The sequence below is a fragment of the Phaethon lepturus genome, unplaced genomic scaffold (assembly GCF_000687285.1).
Source record: "Phaethon lepturus isolate BGI_N335 unplaced genomic scaffold, ASM68728v1 scaffold2995, whole genome shotgun sequence".
NCBI lineage: Eukaryota > Metazoa > Chordata > Aves > Phaethontiformes > Phaethontidae > Phaethon > Phaethon lepturus.
Genome location: NW_010542505.1, coordinates 39,192 through 61,938, shown reverse-complemented (window position 1 = coordinate 61,938; position 22,747 = coordinate 39,192). Strand labels below are relative to the sequence as shown.

Below are 22,747 nucleotides of genomic sequence, written 5' to 3'. Positions count from 1 at the left end.
TGGGCTGGACGGACCTCTCGTCTGACAAGATGCAGCCATACATCTCCATTAGGATTCCTAAGTATATATGTTACGTGAAAGGCTATAATTTCTGCAAAGTCAAGTATGTGTAATGTAGGAGTTGCATTTAATTTATCTTAATAGCTGTTATTTTTCCTTTCTTCTCTGAATTGAGACTAGCAGCCCCAAAACACAACTGGGCTTTATTATGCTAGACACTGTATATGGGTAAAAGGTGCTCCTTCAGCTGCCTGCGTTTCTCTGCGCTGTAGACCAGTGGACAAAATGTTAGAATAGCTCTGCTGGTTTTATAATCAGAGAAAATTACTTAAGCGCAAAATGCACTGAGCCCTGCTGTGGAAGAAGTAGTGGCGTAGTGCGAGTCTGTCACACTCCGGCTGTATCAAAATCTACCCATAAGGTCTTGCTCCAATATGCCAGCCATCGCTTCTCTACAGTTTAATATTTGTAATGATGTTTTATTTAGAATGCAACCTATAATTAAGGAATCTCATTTGTAATGCAAATATCTGTAAAACGTGAGAAGGAAGTGTGGCAGTGGGTACCGTTAGGCTGGTTCTGTTACTCTAAGGCCCCTTTACACTTCTCATCAGTACTGAGATGGCCTTAAAATGAATGTAAATTGTGTTTCTTCCCTTTTTAAGGGCTCTTTACAGTGCCAGAGGTACGTAAAGGGCCATTAGTTTAAAAGATAATCAGACTTTACGTTAAACTCTCTCGCTTTTTCTCTGTGTGCGTGTGCATGTATGCTTAAATATTTGTGTCTATATTCATGTGGAAGGATTAGTGCTTTTCTGTTTTTAATGTTTGCTAAGGAAGTATAATGCCACAGACTGAATTTTAAGAGGTCTAAAGGCAACCTTTGGATCTTACACCGCGTAGTCCTGATCTGGTCAGTGGTTGATCTTCAGCTGCACCAAACAGCACTGTTACTAGGTTCCAAAGCGTTACAAATGGGAATGAACAGAACAAATAGGGCTCTGAAACGGAAATATTGGAGGCAAAGAAATACAGACTAGGTTAATGTTTCTGTTTATGTTAAAATACTTACATGTATGTCTATGTGTACGTACGTGTTTCATCATTTCCTTGAAATATTCAAGCTGAAAGACCCTGTGTGTAGCAGGGATGGGCTGTGGGCAGGAGCCTGCCACATGCTCCTTGCCATAAAGCAGTACTGTAAGTCCCCTTCATTCAATATGTACTAAAATAAGATTACACACAGCAGACTCTTCTCTGCAAATTGGTATTACAGTTACCCCGTTGCCTTTTGTGCAGATTCTGGATGGGGAATTCAGAATATGAACCAAATCCTCCTGTCAGCACTGCCATTGACTCAAGTGGCCTTTGGAGCACATCCTTAGTCACTCCATCCTACTTATTCCATGCTATTTCTTCCTTCTCACCCCTTCTTTCTTATTTTCATGCAAGGCAGAAGGTTTTAGGGAAACCCACAAAGGCAAAGTTCACAATAATCTCAAATCTGAACGTTTCCTATTGGCTTTTAATTATTATGTCCAGTATTTCATTTTAAAGGGCCAACTGTAAACCTAAAATATTTCAACAGGATCTTCTGTGTACTAGTCTACCTCTATAGTTACGCTCTGAGATAGATTTTATAAGCCTGATTTTAGCACCCAGGCACACACTCAACTTTTTAGCATTCTCATAAAACTTCTTTCATGCAGACAGCTTCTCACTTCTGCCAAAGCATTAAATCTGAAGGTTGAATGGGGTGTCCCCTATTAGTGAAGCTTGTGTCCTGATCCAAAGCCCAGAGCAAGATCCATGGGAAGTTTATCACTGATTTCACTCAGAAAAGGACAGTAGATTCCCATTAGAGAAGACCTTCAGAAAACACAAGAAAATATTTTCTGCAGATTTTTATTTTCAGATTTTCAAATCAACAATACAAAGAAACAGTGTAAAACAATCTGGTTCTCCCTGACAACACTTGCTCAAGTGTGTACTTACTGAATGTGTTTTTACTTACTTTTTTGTGCAAAACCAGAGATTCTTAATATTAGCAAATGGCTGTTCATGCCATCTTGTAATAGCCACCAGAAAAGCAGGAGATTCTAGCAATGTACCACATAGTACAAAACTCTACTAACAAATTTAGCAACTTCTGAATGTCTAAAAATAGTATGCAAAGGGAGCTTCCAAGTCAGTATCAAGGTGCTGAACTTGCAGTCAGACCGATGCTTTGAGTACCTTTTGCTCCTGCAGAATTTCAGAGTACTGCATCATTTGTAGGACTGGGGTTTAAAGTTACTATTTTGTCATGACGTAGTCTTTCTCTAGTAGTAACAGATGGTATACAGCAGTTTTGGGGTGAAATCCTGACTTCCCCAGCTGTGTTGTTTTTATCATTATAACTAGTTATCGTTACTAAATGCTGAGCTGGTAGCCCATTCTGTTAGTAGCCTGAAAGTTGCCTTTATATTGCTTTCAACTGCTTATAATATTGCTAGATGGGGAATCATGTGGACCAGATTTTGTTTTGTCATGCTGGTATGCCTCTTTTTTTCTTTCCTCTCATTTTTTAAGGTGAAACATGGGGAAAAGCTAGGCCTCCTCATGGAAATACTCCATACCTCAGATAAGGAATTGACTTTTGGGCCAGGAACGTGTCTTTTGCCAACCTGGTGAAAACTTCGGCAAATTATAATACTGAAAAATGATGGTTTACACATCATCAGTATTTTTTTCTTTGACTTTAAGGGGGCTCAGATCTCTGGAGACTCTTTTCTTGGGAATGCGCATGGATACGTCTAACCAGATTATATATATATCCCAGTGACATAGCGGAGTTGAGCATGCTGCAGTTAGGGGACCTAGACAAAGACTGGCATTTTCTGTGACTGTTTCTTCTGAATGCTTCACGCCAGGTTCTGACCAGTAGAGTTGACAGCAGGAACCTATTTGGTCTCTGTTCTGAGGTACATCCATTGCCCTCGCTGATGTCCAGACAGTATGGACGAGAAAAAAATCCAGATTCACATATAGAACGGATGAAAGCTAGATCAAAGGCAGAAAGGATAGTGTTGAGACGTAGGTTCTGGAGAGAGAGTGTTTGGAGCAGGAAGAGGAAAGGACTGATGGGTCCCTGTAGGTATAGGGAGTTGGCAGCCTACTTGAATAGGGACCATGGGACTAGAAACAGAGCTGGGACTGACTTAGACTGAGGAACTTGCCACAAAAAAAGGAACAGGGCTAGGACCAGGCTGGGGAAACAAAAGCAAGGAGACCAACATGTCAAGGGACTGCGCTGCAAGGGAGGTCTGGGAACGCTCAGCTAAGAAGGTTTGTCAGGGACCTGGGGAAAGCAGGTGCAGAGGACTACCAAGATCTGACCTCTGCAGCTGAGATCAAGGAAAGTTGTACTTCACATACACAGAACTGTCTAAAATGTTATGCATGCCTAAAAATCGGGTTCTTAATTGTGTTGATTATTTGCAGTCAAGATAAGTCATTACTTCCATTCAGCACTAGTATTAGCTACTTTTTACATGCTGCAGCAAAATTCCTCTTGCTAGGTAGGCTTGATCAGACACTATCCTCTTTGTCCTTAGCACAGCTTTGTTTCACAGAAGGCTCAATTTGACCCATAGCGAATGTACAAAATTTTATGGCGTGGAAGGAATAAAGGTTTAATTGACGGGGGATTAGTCTGGCTTTTATTACTAATCATTGGAGAAGCCAGAAGTACTTTATGTAGGTCATCCCAAACAAGACTCAGTGAATGCTTTTTCCTCCCTACATCATCATCTGCTTTGTTTATGCCATGCTAAAGGCAACAGTTAATTTACACATTTTGAAAGTGCTAAATGTTGCAATCCAAATTGCCTACTGGTGGGAACTGGGACAGCTACACAGGAGGAAATGAAACTGCTGCATTTTATAACCAGATTATAGTTTCATCCTGGGCTGGTGTTAGTTTTCATCTCAGTGGCTAAGCTGAGTTGATTTTGTGCTATGAATCTTAACTGTGCACACCTGGGAGAAGGAAAGATGATCTGAAAGTTAAAAGTTTTCATCTAAGCTACTCCGTTCCTGTTAACATGATACTGAGTGACTTAAGCCTAGTGTCATCTCACCTCACCTTAAACACTTGATGAGGGAGAGATGCTTACATTAGGGTTTTTATCCCCTTCCCCAAGATCTAAATAGCCTTTAGACACAAAATATTGTTTGTTGGTGCTTTTTTTAAAATATCATTAATCCCTGAGAAAATATTTCTGATCCGGGATTTTGGGTTGATCTCAACTGAGATGAAATCCTGTAGATCTTGGTGGGAAGTAAATTGTTTCTGTGACACAGAAGTTAAAAAAAAAAAACCAAGCAAATCACAAATTTGCGAACAGCCTTAGGAAGAGACATTTATGAGCAGACTAGTTTGCTGGGGAAAGGTATGTTGTGTGCCATGTATCATATGGGTCTGCCATCTATAACATGAATGGAAAACACCACCTCATCTCATACAAATGTATGTCGGACAAGTAGACCTGCTAAATCGTGACAATTTATGGTAGAGTTGAATACCTTCTGGCCTGTGCCTCTCTGGCCAGCATGGCTTCAAAGATTGCCTTTCCTGAGATGAAATCTGATCACCTGCCATAGCTGGTTGCCCAGAAAAGTAACTTAGCATATATTTTTTAATATATTTTTCTCTATGTTTTGGCATTATGCATGTCATGGCTGCCATTTTTATTTCTGAAACAAGTAGCGTCATAATGCTAATGAAAGCACTTGGTTTTTCCCACTACAGTATTTCCTAAGAGAACATCTGTACACAGTCTGAAAAGAATACATTTTTCAACTGTGAGAGTGTTTCCTAGAGGGGACATTTCCCACCTGCTCAGTGGCAAGTAGCCTTAATATTGAAAATCTTGTAGAAACAGTGAATCTCCTGCTAAGCAGGTACTTGCTTATGAGGATACACGTTGTCACTCTAAGGTTGAGAAGTCTTTGCTATATTAGGCATATTGTTATAAATATAATGGAGGGCTTCATAATGGGGATGCCATCTGTTTGCATAGATGTGTCAGCCGTTCCCATTATAAACCCATCTTTTCACGAAGGCATAATGTGGGCACAAACCTTAAACCAAGCTGTAAGTATTTTGTCTGTCAATAATGGAGCCATGCAATATGCATGTTGGAGATAAGATTATATCATTGGAGACATTTTATGTGATGTAACTGAAAAATAATATGAGCTAACTTAGAAGGAGATACATAAGGACATATATGTGATTGTCTTAGACAATTCCCTGTCTTTTGAATGTTGTGCCTCTTTAACATTCTTCATTTTAAGTATGTGTGTTAGTGGCAAGTGACAATGTGCAGTATGTACTTACAGATTGTGTCTCTTCATAGTAAAGAGGAAGCAGCCTTTATATGTGTAAATTACATTGAGGCATGTGTATCTGAATGTATATGTGAATTGGGGGGAACAAAGAAAGTGAGAGAGGGGAAAGGGCTTTTAAACTGCATAGAACTGTGCAGCACCCAGCACATTGGTCCTGATGGTTTGTGCACATTGTACCATTAGCTTCAGTGAGATAGCCTGTGACCAAATCCAGAATGTCTAGGGTTTTGCTGGACCAAATCCAGAATGTCTAGTGTGTCCAGTGTTGCTTTCAGGAGGAGATGAGTTTTCATATGGATAATCACATACTCAACAGTGCCTGTTGCCTCGCCATTCCAGGATAGGCCCATCCCAAATGCAGATGGCTTGCCACGTGCGCAGTGACAACACTACAGGCCAAACCACAGCCTGTCCTGCGCTGGTTGTCCTACCTGAAGGAGCACACCTTCAGTAAGCTGGGTTTGCACAGCCTGCAGAGTTTGGTTCCTAAGGCTGCCAGGCAGTTTAGGCTCATGGCATGAGCAGGCAAGGATTGCACGAGCATTCCGGCAAAGTGCTGATGGAGCTGCGTGTCTGGTCCTGCCAAGTGACGCCCACATATTAGCCAGGGCTCTCGGGCAGCCTGTGCTTGGGCTTTCCCTGGCAGCCTGCCTGCGCTCGAGTGGAGGGTGCTGGGGGCAGAGGCTGGGGGACAGTCAGAGAACACCGTGCCCGTGGTCCTTCTGGGGACTGTTCTCTCCAAGGGGTATGGACGCGGCCGTCCCATCTCTTCTCTGGGGTCCCAGCACTACGTACAGTAGCGAGCGTGAGTCATGGGAAGTGCCAAGGAGAGCCTTGCGGACTATCAGCATAGCTGATAGCAGAAAAAGTCTGACAGGACAGAGAAAAAATCCTGACCCTAAGACATGCTGCAGGAAGAGCATGTGAAAGAGAGGGAACGAGCGGAAAGATCCTTTCCCTGTAGGATCCTGTAGGGATCTTCTGATGTTTGCTGCTGTCCTTCACCCTCCATCACCAACTTTGTGACTTGATGAGTTTCACCATCAAAATACTGGGGCCCCTAAGAAACTGTGTCTCCTCCTCTTCCCCTGTCTAGGGCTCTGTAGTGCACAAAGCCATAATTTAGCCCCAAATGTTATTCTGTAACTCATAATTAAGTATTTATATCGTCTTAGCTTGCAACCCGAATGTAATCTGATAATCATTCAATGACTGCCTGGTTAATAGCTGGTGTGCGATTATAAACTTCTAGCCTGGTCATTTGTATGTACAGCAGGATAGTAAGGTACCCCTGAAATGTGCTTTGCTATTGTTTTAACCATTTAAATTTCAATCACCTCCTTGATAATTCTGTTAAGGGCATACTAATGTCTCGTTTCAAGGAAGAAACAGGAAGATACAATATTCTTCTTAGTCATTGTTGCAAATATTGGGTTTAATTCAAATATTGTTTGAATGTGATTTGGAAAATAAAGTGCAGACTTAGCTGAACGATGATTTTTAAAACAGAATGGATGAAACTCCAAGAATACGTAAAAGAACTCCTGATTTCTATTCCACCAAAAGAGATCTTGATTTCAATAGAAGTTTTGCGTGAGTAAAGGTTTGTCAAGATTTGGACTCTCATCTTTCTAAAAGCAGTCTCTCTTGCGGGTTGTTTTAAGACCCGTGCAGAACAATGGCGCAGAAGAATGAGAGCCTGATCCAAAACTCATTGAAATCAAAGGAGGTATTTCCATTATTCAAAAGAAGATTATAGAGTGATGTACAGGAAAATACCAGGAATTATTCCATCAGCCTTCACAGGAAAACATTCAGCTGTAAGTATTATTGTTGATGGCAACCATTATGCTTATAGTTGCAAGAACAACAGCTCTTCTTCTTAACACAGTATTAGAACAAGAAACACTTCCATTTTCCATTTTTTTTCTTGAAGATGGTGAAAGTATTACTTTAAATCATTCTGTACAGGACAAAAAGAAGAGATTTTTAAATCTAAATGGATGTCTATAATTCAATCACCTGTTTGTTGCATGAAACAGTTTCGAAGTGCACTGTGATTTTTATCAAAATTTGTAAAATACCTATAAAATGAATATTTTTCTTTTTTACTGATAAATATGCAATTCTTACAGGATGCTTTTAAGAAATAAAATATAAAAACGATACCTTTCTTAATAACCTACATTTTAGAGCAACACAAATAGAACTCTATTTGACATGTTGAGACCATATATAATTTTCATCTTCATTACATTTTGCAGTAGGTTTTACAGCAGGTAACTGATTTTTCCCTTTAAATGAATGCATTTTAGATCATCTAGCCAGATATTTGGCTTTAAAATAATATAGTTCAGGGATGGAATTAGTCAGCTGCATAGATATTTGGTCGGTTTTTCTCTTCCTTTTTTCCCCAGAGCTAAACTTGTATTCTCTTAAAGCTACATGTCTAAGAGACTCAGGATTGGATTGCTTTGAGATGCTCATTTTGACTTTGAAGGGGCTTGGTTTCTAAGGGAGCCAAAAAAATACCTGTTCTCTGCCGATCTGTCATCCCTTGCGTTTCTCAAACTAGGTGCCCAGAAGCATAAATCACATTAAAAGTGTAGGCTTAATTCTGGCACCCCTGCATTTCATTGCAAAATTGAATGGGTGCAGAGACCACCTCAAGAGGTGGAATAATGATCAAAGATGTTACTTTTCCAGCTGTCTGTCCATGCTGCTAGCAGTAGTTGCTATTCTCCAAGAGAGGCAGCAGAACAGGAATTGCTCAGTCCAGCGTACAAGTCTTGTCTGCTGGAGCTGTACGTCTACAAGTAGTTTGAAACACTGCTTCTAATGAGGAATGACATTATGTACCACGTTGGAGCATTAATTCTGAAACTTGGCGATTATTAAACTTGTGCTTGTTCACTGTTTCACTGCTAGTCAGGATGTTGAAAGTATGTGATACAGATAGTATATACAATATATGGACCATAATACAATGGTCTGTCTACAGAGGGTTCTTTCTCATAATCTCTTGTCCAGTGACTTGCAGGAGCGAGGCTTGGGAAAACCCTGCTACTGTGTGTGTTCCACTTCCGCTCCCCATTGCATCATGCTCCAAGTTCCCAACCTCCTCATTCCCTCTGCATTGCTAAAATAATTATAAGGGACCTACCTTTCTTTTCTTTCCTTACAGCTCCAGAAACAGCTGTCTGAGCTGGACGAGGATGACTTATGCTATGAATTTCGTCGAGAGCGCTTCACTGTCCATCGCACTCATTTATATTTTCTACATTACGAATATGAGCCTGCTTCCGATAATACCGATGTAACACTGGTGGCTCAGCTTTCAATGGACAGGTAGGGAAAATCTCTTGTTTGGCGGGAAGCGTGAGACAATGAATATTTTCACACAGAGATACCCAACGATGTCATGCTTTGGGGAGGGAAAAAACTCGTTTTCCTAGGAACTTGGATGTCATACTGTAAGACCTTTCTTGAATTAAGAGTAGCACATGTAGAAATCACACATGCATCCAGACTTCAGTTCTGTGGTGCACACACGAGTGTGAGTGGAGTTCATGAGAGGATGAATACTGGAACTGCAGGGGTTGTTACTTGTCAGGATTGTCAGACATCTATGGAGTTTTGTGGCAACTTAGAAAAAACAGGAGATGTTTGTAATAGACTTAGGCAAGCAGTTGTAGCTGACCAAGTTTTTATACACAGTGTTTCCTCATTAGACAACGTTAGTTTTGCTTTCATTGGCGTTTGCCTTGCAGAACATTTCAATTAGTGATTTTTCTTATAGTGAAAATCAAAACTAAATCTTTTAGTTTCAAGCTGGGAAGTTGAAAATAAAATTTCTTTTTTTTAATGTGCCAGTGTGAAATGAAAAATCTCTTTTGAGATGAGTCATTGCATTTTTATACAAATGTTCCTTTTCAGAATAATATTTCTAGTTTAAGTCTTTTGAAATTTCAGTTCTGATGTAAAGTGAAATTTAACTGGTATTTCATTTGGGAGAAAAAAATATATTCCTTGGCAAGTTCTACCTGCACCATTCTGATTCCCACCATTGCAATTAGTTGTTGTTTTTCAGAAGCTCTGAAAGTGCAATCCAGATCAGCCAGCTTTGTGAAATTTTGAACTGTCAGTCTCCTTTCTCCTTCTGTTTCTCAGTTCGAATCTAGTCCATACTTTGTAGTTACTGCTATCAGAGTGGGTTACAAACCAGGTCAGAACTGCTTGAATATTAGCCAGAAACTGATATTTCATTTAGCAGAGCACATACAGAATACAACATGACCCGTGAATACCACAACTGCTACACCAGTGGAGGGTCAGCAGTATTCCAGAAGGGTCAGAGGAATTCAGATCAATGAAGCATTTACAGCCTGTTTTAAAAATAAACATGAACGAATGAGAGCTATTCTGTTTCGCCAGTGCCTCAGCACTGCGTCCTGCACATTGTGTTATGATTTACCATGTGCATCAGTGTCTGTTCTATTGATTTTTAATTGAGGAAGCATTTCTTAAGTGTTCACAAACCTTTGAGTAAAAAAATAAAGAAATAAATTAAGCCAGATCCTGAGCGACTGCCTCAGTAAATTAGTAAAGCTGGTGTGTGCACATGGAGTATTTTCCCCCCTAGAATTTAATTCAAAAGCATGAACTGGGGCTCAGTGCTGATTCACTGGCACTGATGCAAAGTCTGAGCATCTGTTTCCCTTTCTGGATGCTCACTGGGGCACATGTTTTTATTGATAGACAGAACCACACATTTTTATTCAAGAAGAACAGCCCTCCTGATACTTTGCAGGAAAAATCTTCCCTACTTTGTTGGTGTGTTGCTATAAATTATTGATTTGAGTTGGAAATACTTTCTTTCAGCTAAAATCAATAAATAATATCATACCAAAGGACTGTTTAGCTGCTTTGTTTTCTTTCACATCTTTCAGTTACTGCCTTATTCTTTTGTATCTTCTTTAAACCACTTTTATTAAACTCCTCCAGCATAGCTGTAGACATTTAAGAATAGTGTCTCGGATGTAAGATGGCATGTACATGAACAATGTGCTATATGCCACATTCCTGCATCGTTCTTTCAAATTATCATCTGAGGTGAGGAAAGGCAAAAAAGCAACTCCCAGTGTCTCCAGTTATTGTCCTGTTGGAGTTGAGACTGACATGACTATCGTGACACGCTTATGTTTGCCTGTGCTATGGGCTTGGGGAATGGAAGAGAGGGATGCAGTTTAGGGTATTAACATTAACAACAGTGTCTTTAGATAGAAGCTCTGGACTTCGTGAAGCGTTGTTCGTTACTGGTTAATTGTTACCTTTTATACTGATGTGACATTTTCTTGGATAATGGCTTGGACAGATCGCTGTGGTTTTCATGCATGCGTTTTGGTTAGGCAGCCTTTTTAAAGGCATGGTATGTATCAGGGGTTCAGAAATCAGAGTGGGAGTTACAAAAGGGTGAGATCAGGATGTGGACAAGGAAGGACAGGATAAACATTACGCCGATTGAAGTCTAGGTGAGAATGAGTTGTAAATTGGTTGAGTATTCTTAAGAAGAAAAGTGAAAAAAAATAAGCTCACAAAACTATTGAATTCCAGCAGAATTCTCTTGACTGAAACAGGCCTTAAAAAAAAATTGCCAACTAAATGATGACCTCATTATTATGCAGTACAGGAGTATATTTATTTTCTCTAGAGTCCTTAAGAGAATGAATTCCTCAAGACCGCTAACAAAACCAAAATAACTTGGTCATGTTGTGCTTATAAACTCATAATTCTAAGTTTTATTGTCAAAGACGACTATTGTAACAACCCACAGAGAGTAGATTATGGAGCATCATCCAGCAGTTCCCATAACAAACTTGTGGAAATGGAGCCCGTCAATGAGAACGATGCAGCAAAATGGAGTATTGTAAAGGGCACTAAGCTGTCCAGCTGGAAATTTATACCAGCAAAACCCAGTTCCCACTTAAGTATCGCAAAAAGCTTTGCAGGCATTATCAGGTGTGCTGTTTAAATAAGTTATGTATACCATTTGTCCACTGCTTGGAGTCCTTGAAAGGCATTTTGCTGCATCTCTTCCTAGACAAATATTCCATTTTTAAGAGGCTGCCCTAAATCTGAGTGATGATGAATTGGAGTCTCCTGATTAATAGCTTTCCACTATGTTGGAAAAAGACCAAAAAAAAAGTATTTTTCTCTATTTATTATTGGTATAATCAAAAGCCTAAAGCCTTCACATACGTTTTAGATCTATTTTATTGATTTGTGTTTCTAATTCATCTGATAATAACCTTTGTCTCAATAATAGATAAAAAGAAAATAATGTAGCAGGTGTAGACTAGTAAAGCTAATATCTCCTACCTAAGGAAAAATTATTAGATTGTCTTGGATGTCATCATGATCATTCAGAAATGCAGGAAAAAGGTATTAATGTTAAATCAGAATGTGTGTTTGCTGCTATTCCTTTCTGCTGCAAAGCTTAGGGAGATAGTAGGAGGGGGAAATTATTTTCTCTGATTACAATGATGCAGAAAACTTTTCTTGTGTTCTGTATAAATATTAATATGAAAAATCTAGTAATGTGGATTTGGAAGGGAGAGAAGATAATCATGTTGCATAGTCTACTCTTCCTAATTTTTAATTTTTAATAGAATATCTGGCCAGGCTGCATAGGATCATTTCCCTTTGTATTAACTCAAGGGGCTTTGTAATCAGTCCTTGCTGTGTTTATGGGTGGCATATCTTAATCTCTAGGCAATTCTCTATAAATTACCCAATGTGCTTAAACGATTTTGCCCAGGCTGTGTTTGATTTACATTTGTCTATGAGGTCTTTTGTTGTCATTTTCATCAATAATATTTTAACTGCTGGAAGTTTTAAAAAATATACATTGATATAACCTGTTTAAAAAATTATTTAATGACATTTGAGATACTGCTAAAACATACACAAATTAGTATTTTAAATGATGGTTTTGTCTGATATGTTCTTTTGATATTCCACAGCAATGCCATGTCTCTCCTTCCTTCTCTCCTTACTCCCTACACATAGCAAATCCCATTTCTATTGATGTGTCATCCTTCTAGCCTTTCCCTGACAGTGAGTTTTCTTCTAGTCAATGCAAATATACATGTAAGTCAATATTCCCTTGACCTATCACTTTTAACAGCTTTTAAGGCCTGACTAACTGCCTTGCAAAAATTTGGGGAAGGTTTTCCTGTTTAGGAAACCTGTTTCCTGTGGGTCTGTACACCTTTCTCCTCCACAAGCTTGTTGAAGAGCACTGTAGTATGTTAGTGTCTGAGAATAGCTTGACCTGGAGTGTGAATTGGGCACTAGACACTGTTTAAGATTACGAGACCCCTATCCTGTAAGTAGATCCAGATGGACAGATCCCTGAAACTGCTCAAAGCTCCCATCAGATTAAATCCCATCATCCGTGTGGGTTTTCCTGCAGCATCAATGCTTTAGGCAGAAAAGACGGTGTTGATTTCACCTAGCTTTAGGTATCAGAGTTGTGGATGTGTGTATCCAAGCTAGGCTGTCTTAGGCTCTCTTGTATTCAGTGGAGAGAAGTAGGCATATCTAGGGTGCAGTCCATCTGTCCAGGAGACATGAATTTAGATGAGATTAATTGTGCTGTAGAAATATGTATTGCTTTCCACAGCATATAAAGTGACCCCAATCTGTCTCACTTAGAGACAGATATCTGCGTTTGATCAGATGAACCCAGGCAAAGAGTCCCAGACAGGGAGACAGCCTTTTCTTATTCTCACCTTTCCTCTTTCAGGCTCCAGATGCTTGAAGCCATCTGCAAACACTGGGAAGGTCCAATCAGCCTAGCACTCTATCTTTCTGATGCAGAAGCCCAGCAATTTCTGCGCTACGCCCAGGGCTCAGAAGTGCTTATGAGCCGCCACAATGTTGGCTACCATATCGTGTACAAGGAAGGCCAGTTCTATCCTGTGAATCTGCTGAGGAATGTGGCCATGAAGCATATCAGCACACCATACATGTTTCTGTCTGACATCGACTTCTTGCCCATGTATGGACTCTACGAGTACCTCAGGTAAATGGACAGTGGAGGGACTCCCACTGTCCCAGGCATTTTCAGCCCTTCCACACCCCACCTTTCTCACATATTCCTAAAAACAATACAGTTTGAGCAGATCTGAAAGAGGTAGCTTATAGATGTTTAAGGTGTGACAATGCCCAGCAAGGCACAAGAATTTTTAGGGTAGGGGAAGGGGCTGTAATTGGAAGTAAAGCAACACGGTTATGAAAGCAAAAACTCAGGTCTAAATGTAAGCCCTATTAGTCATCAGAGTAATTCCCTCAGAGCAGCAGAGGGATCAATTTGAAAATTGAACTGGACTAAGTATGTGCAAAAGCATCCTGTATTAGCAGAGATATGAACCAGATGATTTGCCTAAACATCACTGGTTCTTAATGCCAGTGACAGAAAAAACATGCACAGCATTACTGAACTTCTTGTCCTGTGACACACTCTTAATCCAATACTGTATCTTGAAAAGAGGGTGATAGTCTAACCAGCTCGAAAACATGACTGCAACACCAGCACCTGTCAGGGCAAAATAATTAGCATAAGGAAATTGGGAAGAGTGACCTCGGTGTATATTGTATCATAATGAATGTGAGCAGGTTGGGCTGAGCAAACTATAGACCTCTGATCCATTAACTGAGCTTTTTTTAATAAAGACCTTGCTCCCATGCAGAGGCTGGTCATCTGAGGCCAAAGCATAGAACAAGGAGGACACCATGTGGCCAAACAGGAGGATTTCAGTTCCTTAGTCCTGACCAGTTTTGCTTTTCATCTCAGTTCTAATTTGGTAGAAGTTGATCAAAGTGTTCCAGTGAGGGTCTGCCTATAGGTGATCCCTTTCAGTCCCTAGGCCCGGGGTTTTGGAGTGTAAAGGGGATTATACCTTCCAGTATTGTAAACTTATGGAGGAATTTCTCTGTTTCACGTTTAACAACTCAGTCAGCATCTTCTTCTCACTTCTCCCTCATGTGGAGAATTAATTGTCTTTTTCAACTTCTGCAACCATGTACAGGGCCAAATTCACCATGGCTTTTAAGACACTGGATTTCAATAACATCACTGAAGTTTTATCACACTGTGTCAGCTTGTTTCCCACTTATTTTAAGGATATTTCTTTTTGACTTGTGCTGTGAGGACTCCAAAATAATTCTGTCCCTTGTACACATCAGCTGCCTCAAGATACATGTAGGGACAGTTGTTGTTAGCTTTTCTGTTCTTTGACTTTAGTGTTGCATACTGTTATGTTTCTTCGGATTGACGCTGGACATAGTAAGGATAGCAGCTGTTGATACCGGCATGTGGTACTAAAAAAGCAACTTCTTCCTCCATGCTGCTTCACAGTGCACTGACGGGAGCCAGCACTGAAAGGAAGAAGAGAGAAGAGGAGACAGAATGATGTGCCAAGAATATACTTGAGATATTACAGACACAGAACTAATTCTTCTATGGTGATAAAGTATTATAGGACTAAATGCACAGCGGTGCCACCCATTAGTGCTGTTCCAGAAAAAAAAAACAGATTCACACGGGAAGCTGTTGCATTCGAGACCTTGTGTTGTTCTACCAGCCTTTTGTGAGGGCCATACCACCTTAACTCTGTGAGTCTCTGCTGCCTGGGAATATCGAAATTGCTAATCTGCTACGATCTTTTAAAAAGGGATTGGATTTTTTTGTGAGTAGACTAGAGGCTTTTGTTGCTTTTTCAATAATGATTTTTCTGAGCAAAATAGCAGGGAGGTGCAGTGAGACTATTTTAAATACGGATACCCTGTGTCTTTCTGCATTGACTGTTCCCACCACCTCTGCAAGTAGCTGATTAGTGCTATCTGTCTGAATGGCAGCGATTGTTTGTTAGAGAGACATGCAAACATTTTCATCTTCATTTCCTCAGATAGAACAACCATAAGCAAATAGAAATTGTGTGTTTCAGGCATCACTTTATATGGGATGAGCCAGACAAGTCCCTCTCAGTGCGAGTTTGCTGATTTACCTATATATGTCCCTATAGACAATATATTCTCAGAAAGAAAGGAATTTTGAAAAACATTTTCAACATATTTTGAAAGCGTTGTATGTGAAAGGTAACGGACAGTTTTGAAGGAGGAGCTGATGGTTACCTGTCCCTCTAGGTATCTGTTGCTAGCACTTAGATTTGTGCTAACTGAGGTTTTTCATAGCTGCCAAGTAAGACCATTTCAATGCTTTTAATCTCCATCAAACCCCCTTTTCGTCATACCTTATTCTTCTGTGAAGTACAAAAGGAAAGAAATGTATCATTTAAAGATTTCCTGTTTACGATACTCAGACACTTTGATGTTCTGTGCTGACTTGAAGTCTTTTGTCACCTCTCCTCACTAGTTACAGAGGTCATCTTGCTATTGCCTCAGAGGTAAAGGCTCTTTCTGGTTGCTACAAGTAAGGTGTGTGGGTCATCCTAAAGATTCTTCTAGCATAAAATAACTACACAGGCTATCTACAGTTGTCACAGCTACCATTAAAGTTCTTTCCTGGCACATTTGTGTAAAATATGCCCTTTGCTTCCAGTGACACATTTAGCATGAATTGGGAGCTGGCATCCAAGCTCTATCTGCAGGTTGTATACCTGTCCCTGGCAACATGAGTTGTGAAGCATTTCTGGTTGTTCTTCAGCATCTCAGCAAGAGACACACTTCATGTTGTGCCTATTGTTTTATATTTGTTGAACGCCTTTGTAGGCTATGCATTCATTGCTTTTGCAGAGAGGAAGAGCATTCAAATTAATTTAACAGTGGACTGACAACTCTCCGATTCTTACCACAAACTCCGTGGCTGACATATTTGTTGATCTCAAACCAACCACTTACCAAGTCCTGATGGTGGAAGCTAATTTGAATTAATAGACTCTTTTTTTTCTCTCTCTCTCTTTTTCTTTTTTTTTTTTTTTTGTGTGTGTGAATTCAATGCTTTAGGATTAGGTTGCTAACCTTTCTGTGTCTGAACTTCTCTATCTTCCAGAAATGGGAATGATACTACTATCTTCCCCCAGGAGGATGAGAATTCTGTGTTAGTTTTTGGAAAGGACTATGGAGATGAAAAGATTGATATCAACATGCTGGAGTTCATTCGAGCTGTGAGAAGACTCTTGTGATTTAAGATTAATTTTTTTCATGCTTTGCGAAAAATAGGGTTGATTGATTAGTAGATTTAGAAATTTAACCCAACCTTCACTGTGTCAGAATGACAGGTCTGAACACAAAGATACCTGGGAAACGGTTTCCTGGACAACACTAACAAAGAGAAAGCTCTTCAAAAAATCTTATATCCTTGTTTTGGGGTTTGGGGAAAAAGGGCAGATACAGAAAAATGGGTGCTGAATCGATATTACTGAATGAAAAAAACACCCCTCATAAGGATAGTGCAGGAATGAAACAGTTTACCCAGTGCTAGTTTGCAAAATGACATATATTCCCTACGTTATATTCCACATATCTTGCAACACCAACAGTGAAAATTTTCCTATTCCAAGTATCACAAGACCAGTCAACCAGCAAATGGCACCTGCTCTCAAAACAGGAAAAAAAAGTCACCCCACAGAAAAGGAAAACTAGATTTGCTTCTAATAGGAAGAGGGTGGATATTCAGCTGGTTGTCCGAGGAGCAGACTGCCAGCCAAGCTATCAGAAGAAAATGGAATGTGTTTGTTTCTCTACCAAATCCTCCCTGCCTTTATCACAATTTACATGGCCTCTGTTGTCCTTTGTCACTCAGGTTCAACACCTGGATGTCAGCACTGATTCCTTCTTCCCCTTACATTGTCCTATATGTCATCTAGTTCACATCAAAGGCAGGCGATACTACTCGGAGGTCTGTGCTGCTGGACTTCTTGACTGAGCATGTCTCAGATCCCAGCTCAGTTTTGGTGAATGCCTCCATTTTGACCTTACCAAGGGGCACCTCACATATCTGTTGAAAATGTTTCTGCAGAAATTATCCTGCTATTTTATTTCACTCTTGAAGTACCTCCACCAGTTTTCTGTGTTTGGCTGCATCCCCTGCAATCATCTTATTTTCAGACCTCTGCTTACTAACTTTTCATGTTGACCTTTAATGGTGCAAGTGATTTCAGCCTCTTGTATCAGTTTGTTCCCTCTGCTTTTTGGTTTTCTTCATGAAGGCACTGTCGTCTATTCTTTCCAACAGTTCTGCCATTGACACCTGTATTAAATTTGCAGATGGCAAGAGTAGGGAGTGTGCAGAAAGGATTGTTGATATCCACACGATTGTTGTGCTTGTATCCCATACCTTACAAAATGAGTCATGTTCAACACAGCTTGCTCTGTCTGACAGTCTCTGCTGTTACCCTTGCTTGATACCTATACCTACTTCATCTTTGTTCAAATTCAGGTGATGAACTTTGGGGGGCAGGATTGTCTCCTACTCTTTGACAGTGCCAAGCACAGCAAAGGCCTTGATTTTTGCCTAGGACATTTGAGCTCTCCATCAAACAAAGTGATAGCAACAGCCATAAATGGAAGCTGCTGGTACCTTGCAGAGCCGAAAGGGTGAGCATCACTGCAAATGTTACCTGCTCCTTCCTAGAACTGAATCCCCAAAGCTATACTGCTCAAGACTGATAGATTGCACAGAGTCCTTAAAGACTGAGATGTTGGAAGAGAAACTATGTTAGTGTCCCCTGCTCTCATAGAAGGTATGAAGGTGTGAAAGAGGAAGAAACATTAAGAGCATCATAAAGACTGGATGCTGGCACCGCTCAACGATTCTGGAAGTGGAGGCTGATTATGAAGGAGTCATCTATTTACATGCAAATATCTTGGCCATCAGTGATGATGAGGGAGAAGCTACTGAAGAAAGTACAAAAAAGTTATAATAAGATGCTGTTAAAATCCTTCAGTTGTGAAAAGTTCACTGGAATGTGGCAGAGGTTCTTTAAACGATGCAAGCTTTGCAGTAAGGCGCTGAGAACATATTTCTTTTTATAGAACAGGCATATAGGGTGGTGTAAATTTTCTAAATTCAGATTTTATTAAATAGCCCTGCTCCTCTTCTTTTTCTCTGATGGCAATATAAATGAATTCTAGGTATTCTGGGCCTAGAAAAGTGGTTTGTTTGGTCCTTCTGTTATTATGACAGTGATCCCAATTCCTTCATCTTATAAGGCTGTAGAGAGTTTGCTGCTTGTCAACATTGTCTTTGATTGCTTGTTGCGGGAACATAAAAGTCAGGACAGTGAATCCTGTTAAGGGGAACTGACTTTGACAGGGAGAGGGAGGCATACTTCTTGTATGAAATATGAAGGTAATGAAAGGAAAATGGAGACAGAGTTATTTCTAATGACAAGCATAGTAAGATTCAGCTTGGGGATGGAAAAGTAACTTCTTTTTCTTTGGGTTTTAGTTTATTAGAAAGGAATAGACTGAATACCTCTGGCAGGCAGGGCATAAGGTTGCTAAGCTGTTGGTCTCCCGCGGCAGTTGTCCTAAGGACCCTGACTGGAGAAGGGCCCTACTGTGCAAAACACAGTACGTGCACACACACTCATACACCGAAACACCTTCTGCACTGAAACACTTGCAGCAAAAGAAGGGGAAAAGCGAGGTATCTCAGTGCATCCAGTGCATGGCTCTCCTCTGCAGGAAGGGGCCCCTTTGCCCTGTGCACAGAGCCAAGCACAAATGAGCTCTGATCTCTGGGCACTACTGTGCACATGATCAACAATACTCAAAAGAGCACTGCCAATGTACAGTTTTGCTGGTTTGCACCATGTCCTGTTGCGGTAGATCTGTGCCTTGCCTTGAACCAAGACCAACCATCATGGCAACAGTGTTCTTGAGAGCAAATATATGGTCTATATTGGTGTTAAGGTAACACTTAACTTGCAGGAAACACAGAGCTCTAAAGCAGAGGTGAAAAGCAAGTAAGATGGCACAGCATAGCACAGAGAATAGCTGGGCTGAAATGCAACCAAAGTTTCCATCTCCTCACCTTGTAAAGTCCCACTGAATAAATCCCATTTTTTTAGAACTGCCATTGACTGGGCAGCTCTTTTGCCATATATGTAGTAACATTCAACTATGTTTCTCTTAATAGGGTGGTCAACTGGCCGTGTTCAGAGGGCTGTGCACCCCTGGACATGCAGGGCAGCATTGATCAGTCAAATACGCAAGCTCTTTTTGAATTATGTTGTTCTCCTTGCTCTTACAGCAGCAGATCAAAAGTAGAGGAAAATATGAACCACCCCTGGGAAAAAATACGGACCATAGTTACATTTACAGAATCAAATTGCCCAGTCTCTGCTCTTTATGTTGAAAAGCCAGGTGACTTGCTCAGTTTAAACTTTTCCTGCTTTTATTTTTCGCTTCTCTTTGCCAGGAAGTCTGTCATCCAGCTAGACCTGGCTAACACCAAGAAAGCTCTGATTGTACCTGCTTTTGAGACCCTACGCTACCGCCTCTCCTTCCCCAAGTCAAAAGCAGAGCTGCTATCTATGTTGGACATGGGAACCCTCTTCACATTCAGGTAATGGGAAGTACTTTTGCTGAACCTGTTGTCATTATCTCTAAAGTTTTTTTTACATTCTTGTGAATATTTGTTTTTTTCTTTCTCACTGTCAGCTAGCTAGCTCCATTAAGAAACCTATTGGAATTTTTTTTCTCTTTTCATAGAGAGGCAGTGAACAGAATCATATGTGGATATATTCCATCTGTAAGCTCAGCATTTTACCTAGTATTATAGCCCTTTACTGAAGGACTTCAGTTGTTAAATTGAATTTGTTTTACTTTCATCATTTTTTATTGCACTACAAAATCAAGCGCGACCATTACACTCATGTGCGTGTAATTTGCTTTTTGACTGCCAAATACTATCTGGATAGCTATGTCCCTTGTGACCGAAAATAATTTCTCTCTGCTCATTGGTTTGCTTCCTTACTGACTTACTGGAAAAACAAATGCAGGCTTGTCATGTGCTCTTTTAAAGTGTGAAACAGCAGCTTAAATAGCTAGAGTTTCTCAGTGCAGAGGTAGAAGTGTACTCTGACTAGAAGTTGGTGAAGAACACCTAAATTTTGAGCTCCTCTCTGAAGCAGACTCCTTTTGTGGCTGTGAACAAGTCACTTCTATTATCTGCCAGACTCTTCAGTTTTAAAATGCAACTACCCAGCTAACTGTCTCTTGGGGGTGTGTGGTAAGGTCTGATTAGCAGACATTTGTAAAGCATTGCAGTGATGGGAAGAGCACAGTATGGCCTTATGATATTGCACAGAGAGGGGGCTTAGGAGACCTGCCTTCTCTTCTCGGCTCCACTACTGCCCTGCTGGGAGGTGGTACACGAATCAGTTCGCTTTCTTACATCTCTGTTCTCCATCTCTGAAATGCAAGTAACAATGTTCACCTCTCCTTTCTGCAGTATTTTGAGATCTAGAGATAAAAACTATGAAAAAACGAGGTATTATCCATGGCTGATGGAGCTCTATATCACCTCTGCTGTCCTTCCCTTACTTTAGAGCTTTCCTCACACTTTTCCAATCCCTGTGTTACACATCTCTCATTGCAGCCACCCTTCCCTCATGCAGACACATGCACAAGTCGTAGCAGACAGCCTGTGTGAGCCTGGAAAATACAATTCTGACACTACCTCTGCCAGTGACTGCCTTGAAATAGAAACTTGAGGCGACTGAGGAAGGCATGCCTCTCTGGAAAATTATTCAAGGATACTGATAGAGCAAGTGCCTTTTGCTCTTCCATCATACTTTAACAGTCAAAACCATACAAATTAACATGAGATCATTGATAGAAAATGATTGTTTCTCCCATAGTTGAAAGAAAAAATCCTTCCAGTGGAAAATAACACCCTCAGGTTTTTCAGATGTTACATTCCACCAACAATCAATTTCTCAGCCTGCACAGCGGTGGCCTTCCACTATAGATTTCATCTGCAAGCTATACGGCATGTTGGCATGTCAGGTACGCAGCTGGATTTGCAGGTCCCTTCTCAAGTCTCACTCAGGCAAAAATCTCTTTGTGGGTGTTTTGCCAGAGCAAGGTTAAATAAGAATTGAAGGACATGCGGTCTGTACCTGGTGTACATACTAATGCACGACACATTTTACAAATGCTTCCCCAGTTTGCTTTGGCTCATTTCATTGCTGAAATCTATCAACAGCCACAAAGCAGCTGTGATCTGGGCTGAGAATTTCCACCTACACCTTCAAGGTGCTTTAATAACGCTGCAATTTGGGGCTGAGCGGGTAGGAGTGATCTGGGGAAGACTGCTGCGACAGTGATTGCTGAGAGCGCCTGCAGCATCCCAGTCCCTTACACCACATGGTAGATTGCAATCTTCCCCTGACTGAAATTGCTTTTGTCACCTCTTTTCCAAATGGTGACCTTTTCTACCTCTGGGCAGCTAAGAAGTACAAAACAGCTCTCAATTACATTCCCCAGTCACCACCAGCAGAAAAGGGAAGATACATGAGCGCCTATGGCTGGCGAGGTGTGCTGTGTGGAAACTCGCGGCGGCACTGGCTCGCTCTGTGCCAGCTTGCCGGCTTCGTTTGCAGGTGCCGACTGTGACCGTGCCTCACGAGGATGTGCCCGCTCAGTGCGGTGAACCACAGATGTACTGCCAAGACAGTTTTTAGGCGCAAGGAAAACCACAGCTGGTAGAAGACGCATCATACAGAGAAAACATAACCAGCAACAACTGATTGACTAATGCACTGATTGCATCCAAAGTCCAGCAAGATATTTAAGCATTTGAGAACAGAACTGGGAAAGTTTTTCTTTCACCGAATCATCTTTCTCATTGAAATGGGAAGCTTTAAGGGACAAGGCAGGGAGGAAGAATGCTCTGAGAGGAATAACTATTTAGTTTTGCTAGATTTGGCAAAGTTTACTAAAGTTTTGAAATTTTATTTTAAATAAAAGCAATTCTTAATGAAAGTATGATGAAACATTTGTCCCATATCGGAGCGGGGGGGAGTGTGCTGTTGTTTTCCATGAACCATGAGATAGAAACTCCTCATCATCATCCATGTAATGGTGTCTGCATATCTTATTTTGCAGTACATTTTGTGTGATGATCAGCCATTGGCCAAGATCTAGCTCCAGCAGATTATATGTGTGTATATATGTAGACCCATATATATTGTATGTATGTACATATATGTATGTAATTCTGAACTCCCACAATTCTTGTTTTCAGTCTAATTATTTCTTTATAGTTAGTGTGTGCACACATTTGGGTGTCCTGTACTCATTTTCCTCTTTGTTCTGA

General features: G+C 40.6%; 1 protein-coding gene across 1 annotated transcript in view; it reads left to right on the top strand.

The window, feature by feature from the left end:
* Window positions 1-22,747, top strand: part of LOC104621520 (glycosyltransferase-like protein LARGE1) — a 141,424-nt gene that overhangs the window by 111,562 nt on the left and 7,115 nt on the right. Inside the window, exons 9-11 of the mRNA XM_010288034.1 lie at window positions 8,579-8,742; window positions 13,202-13,480; window positions 19,844-19,990. Coding sequence (XP_010286336.1) covers window positions 8,579-8,742; window positions 13,202-13,480; window positions 19,844-19,990 — 590 coding nt within the window. The remainder of the gene's footprint in view (window positions 1-8,578; window positions 8,743-13,201; window positions 13,481-19,843; window positions 19,991-22,747) is intronic.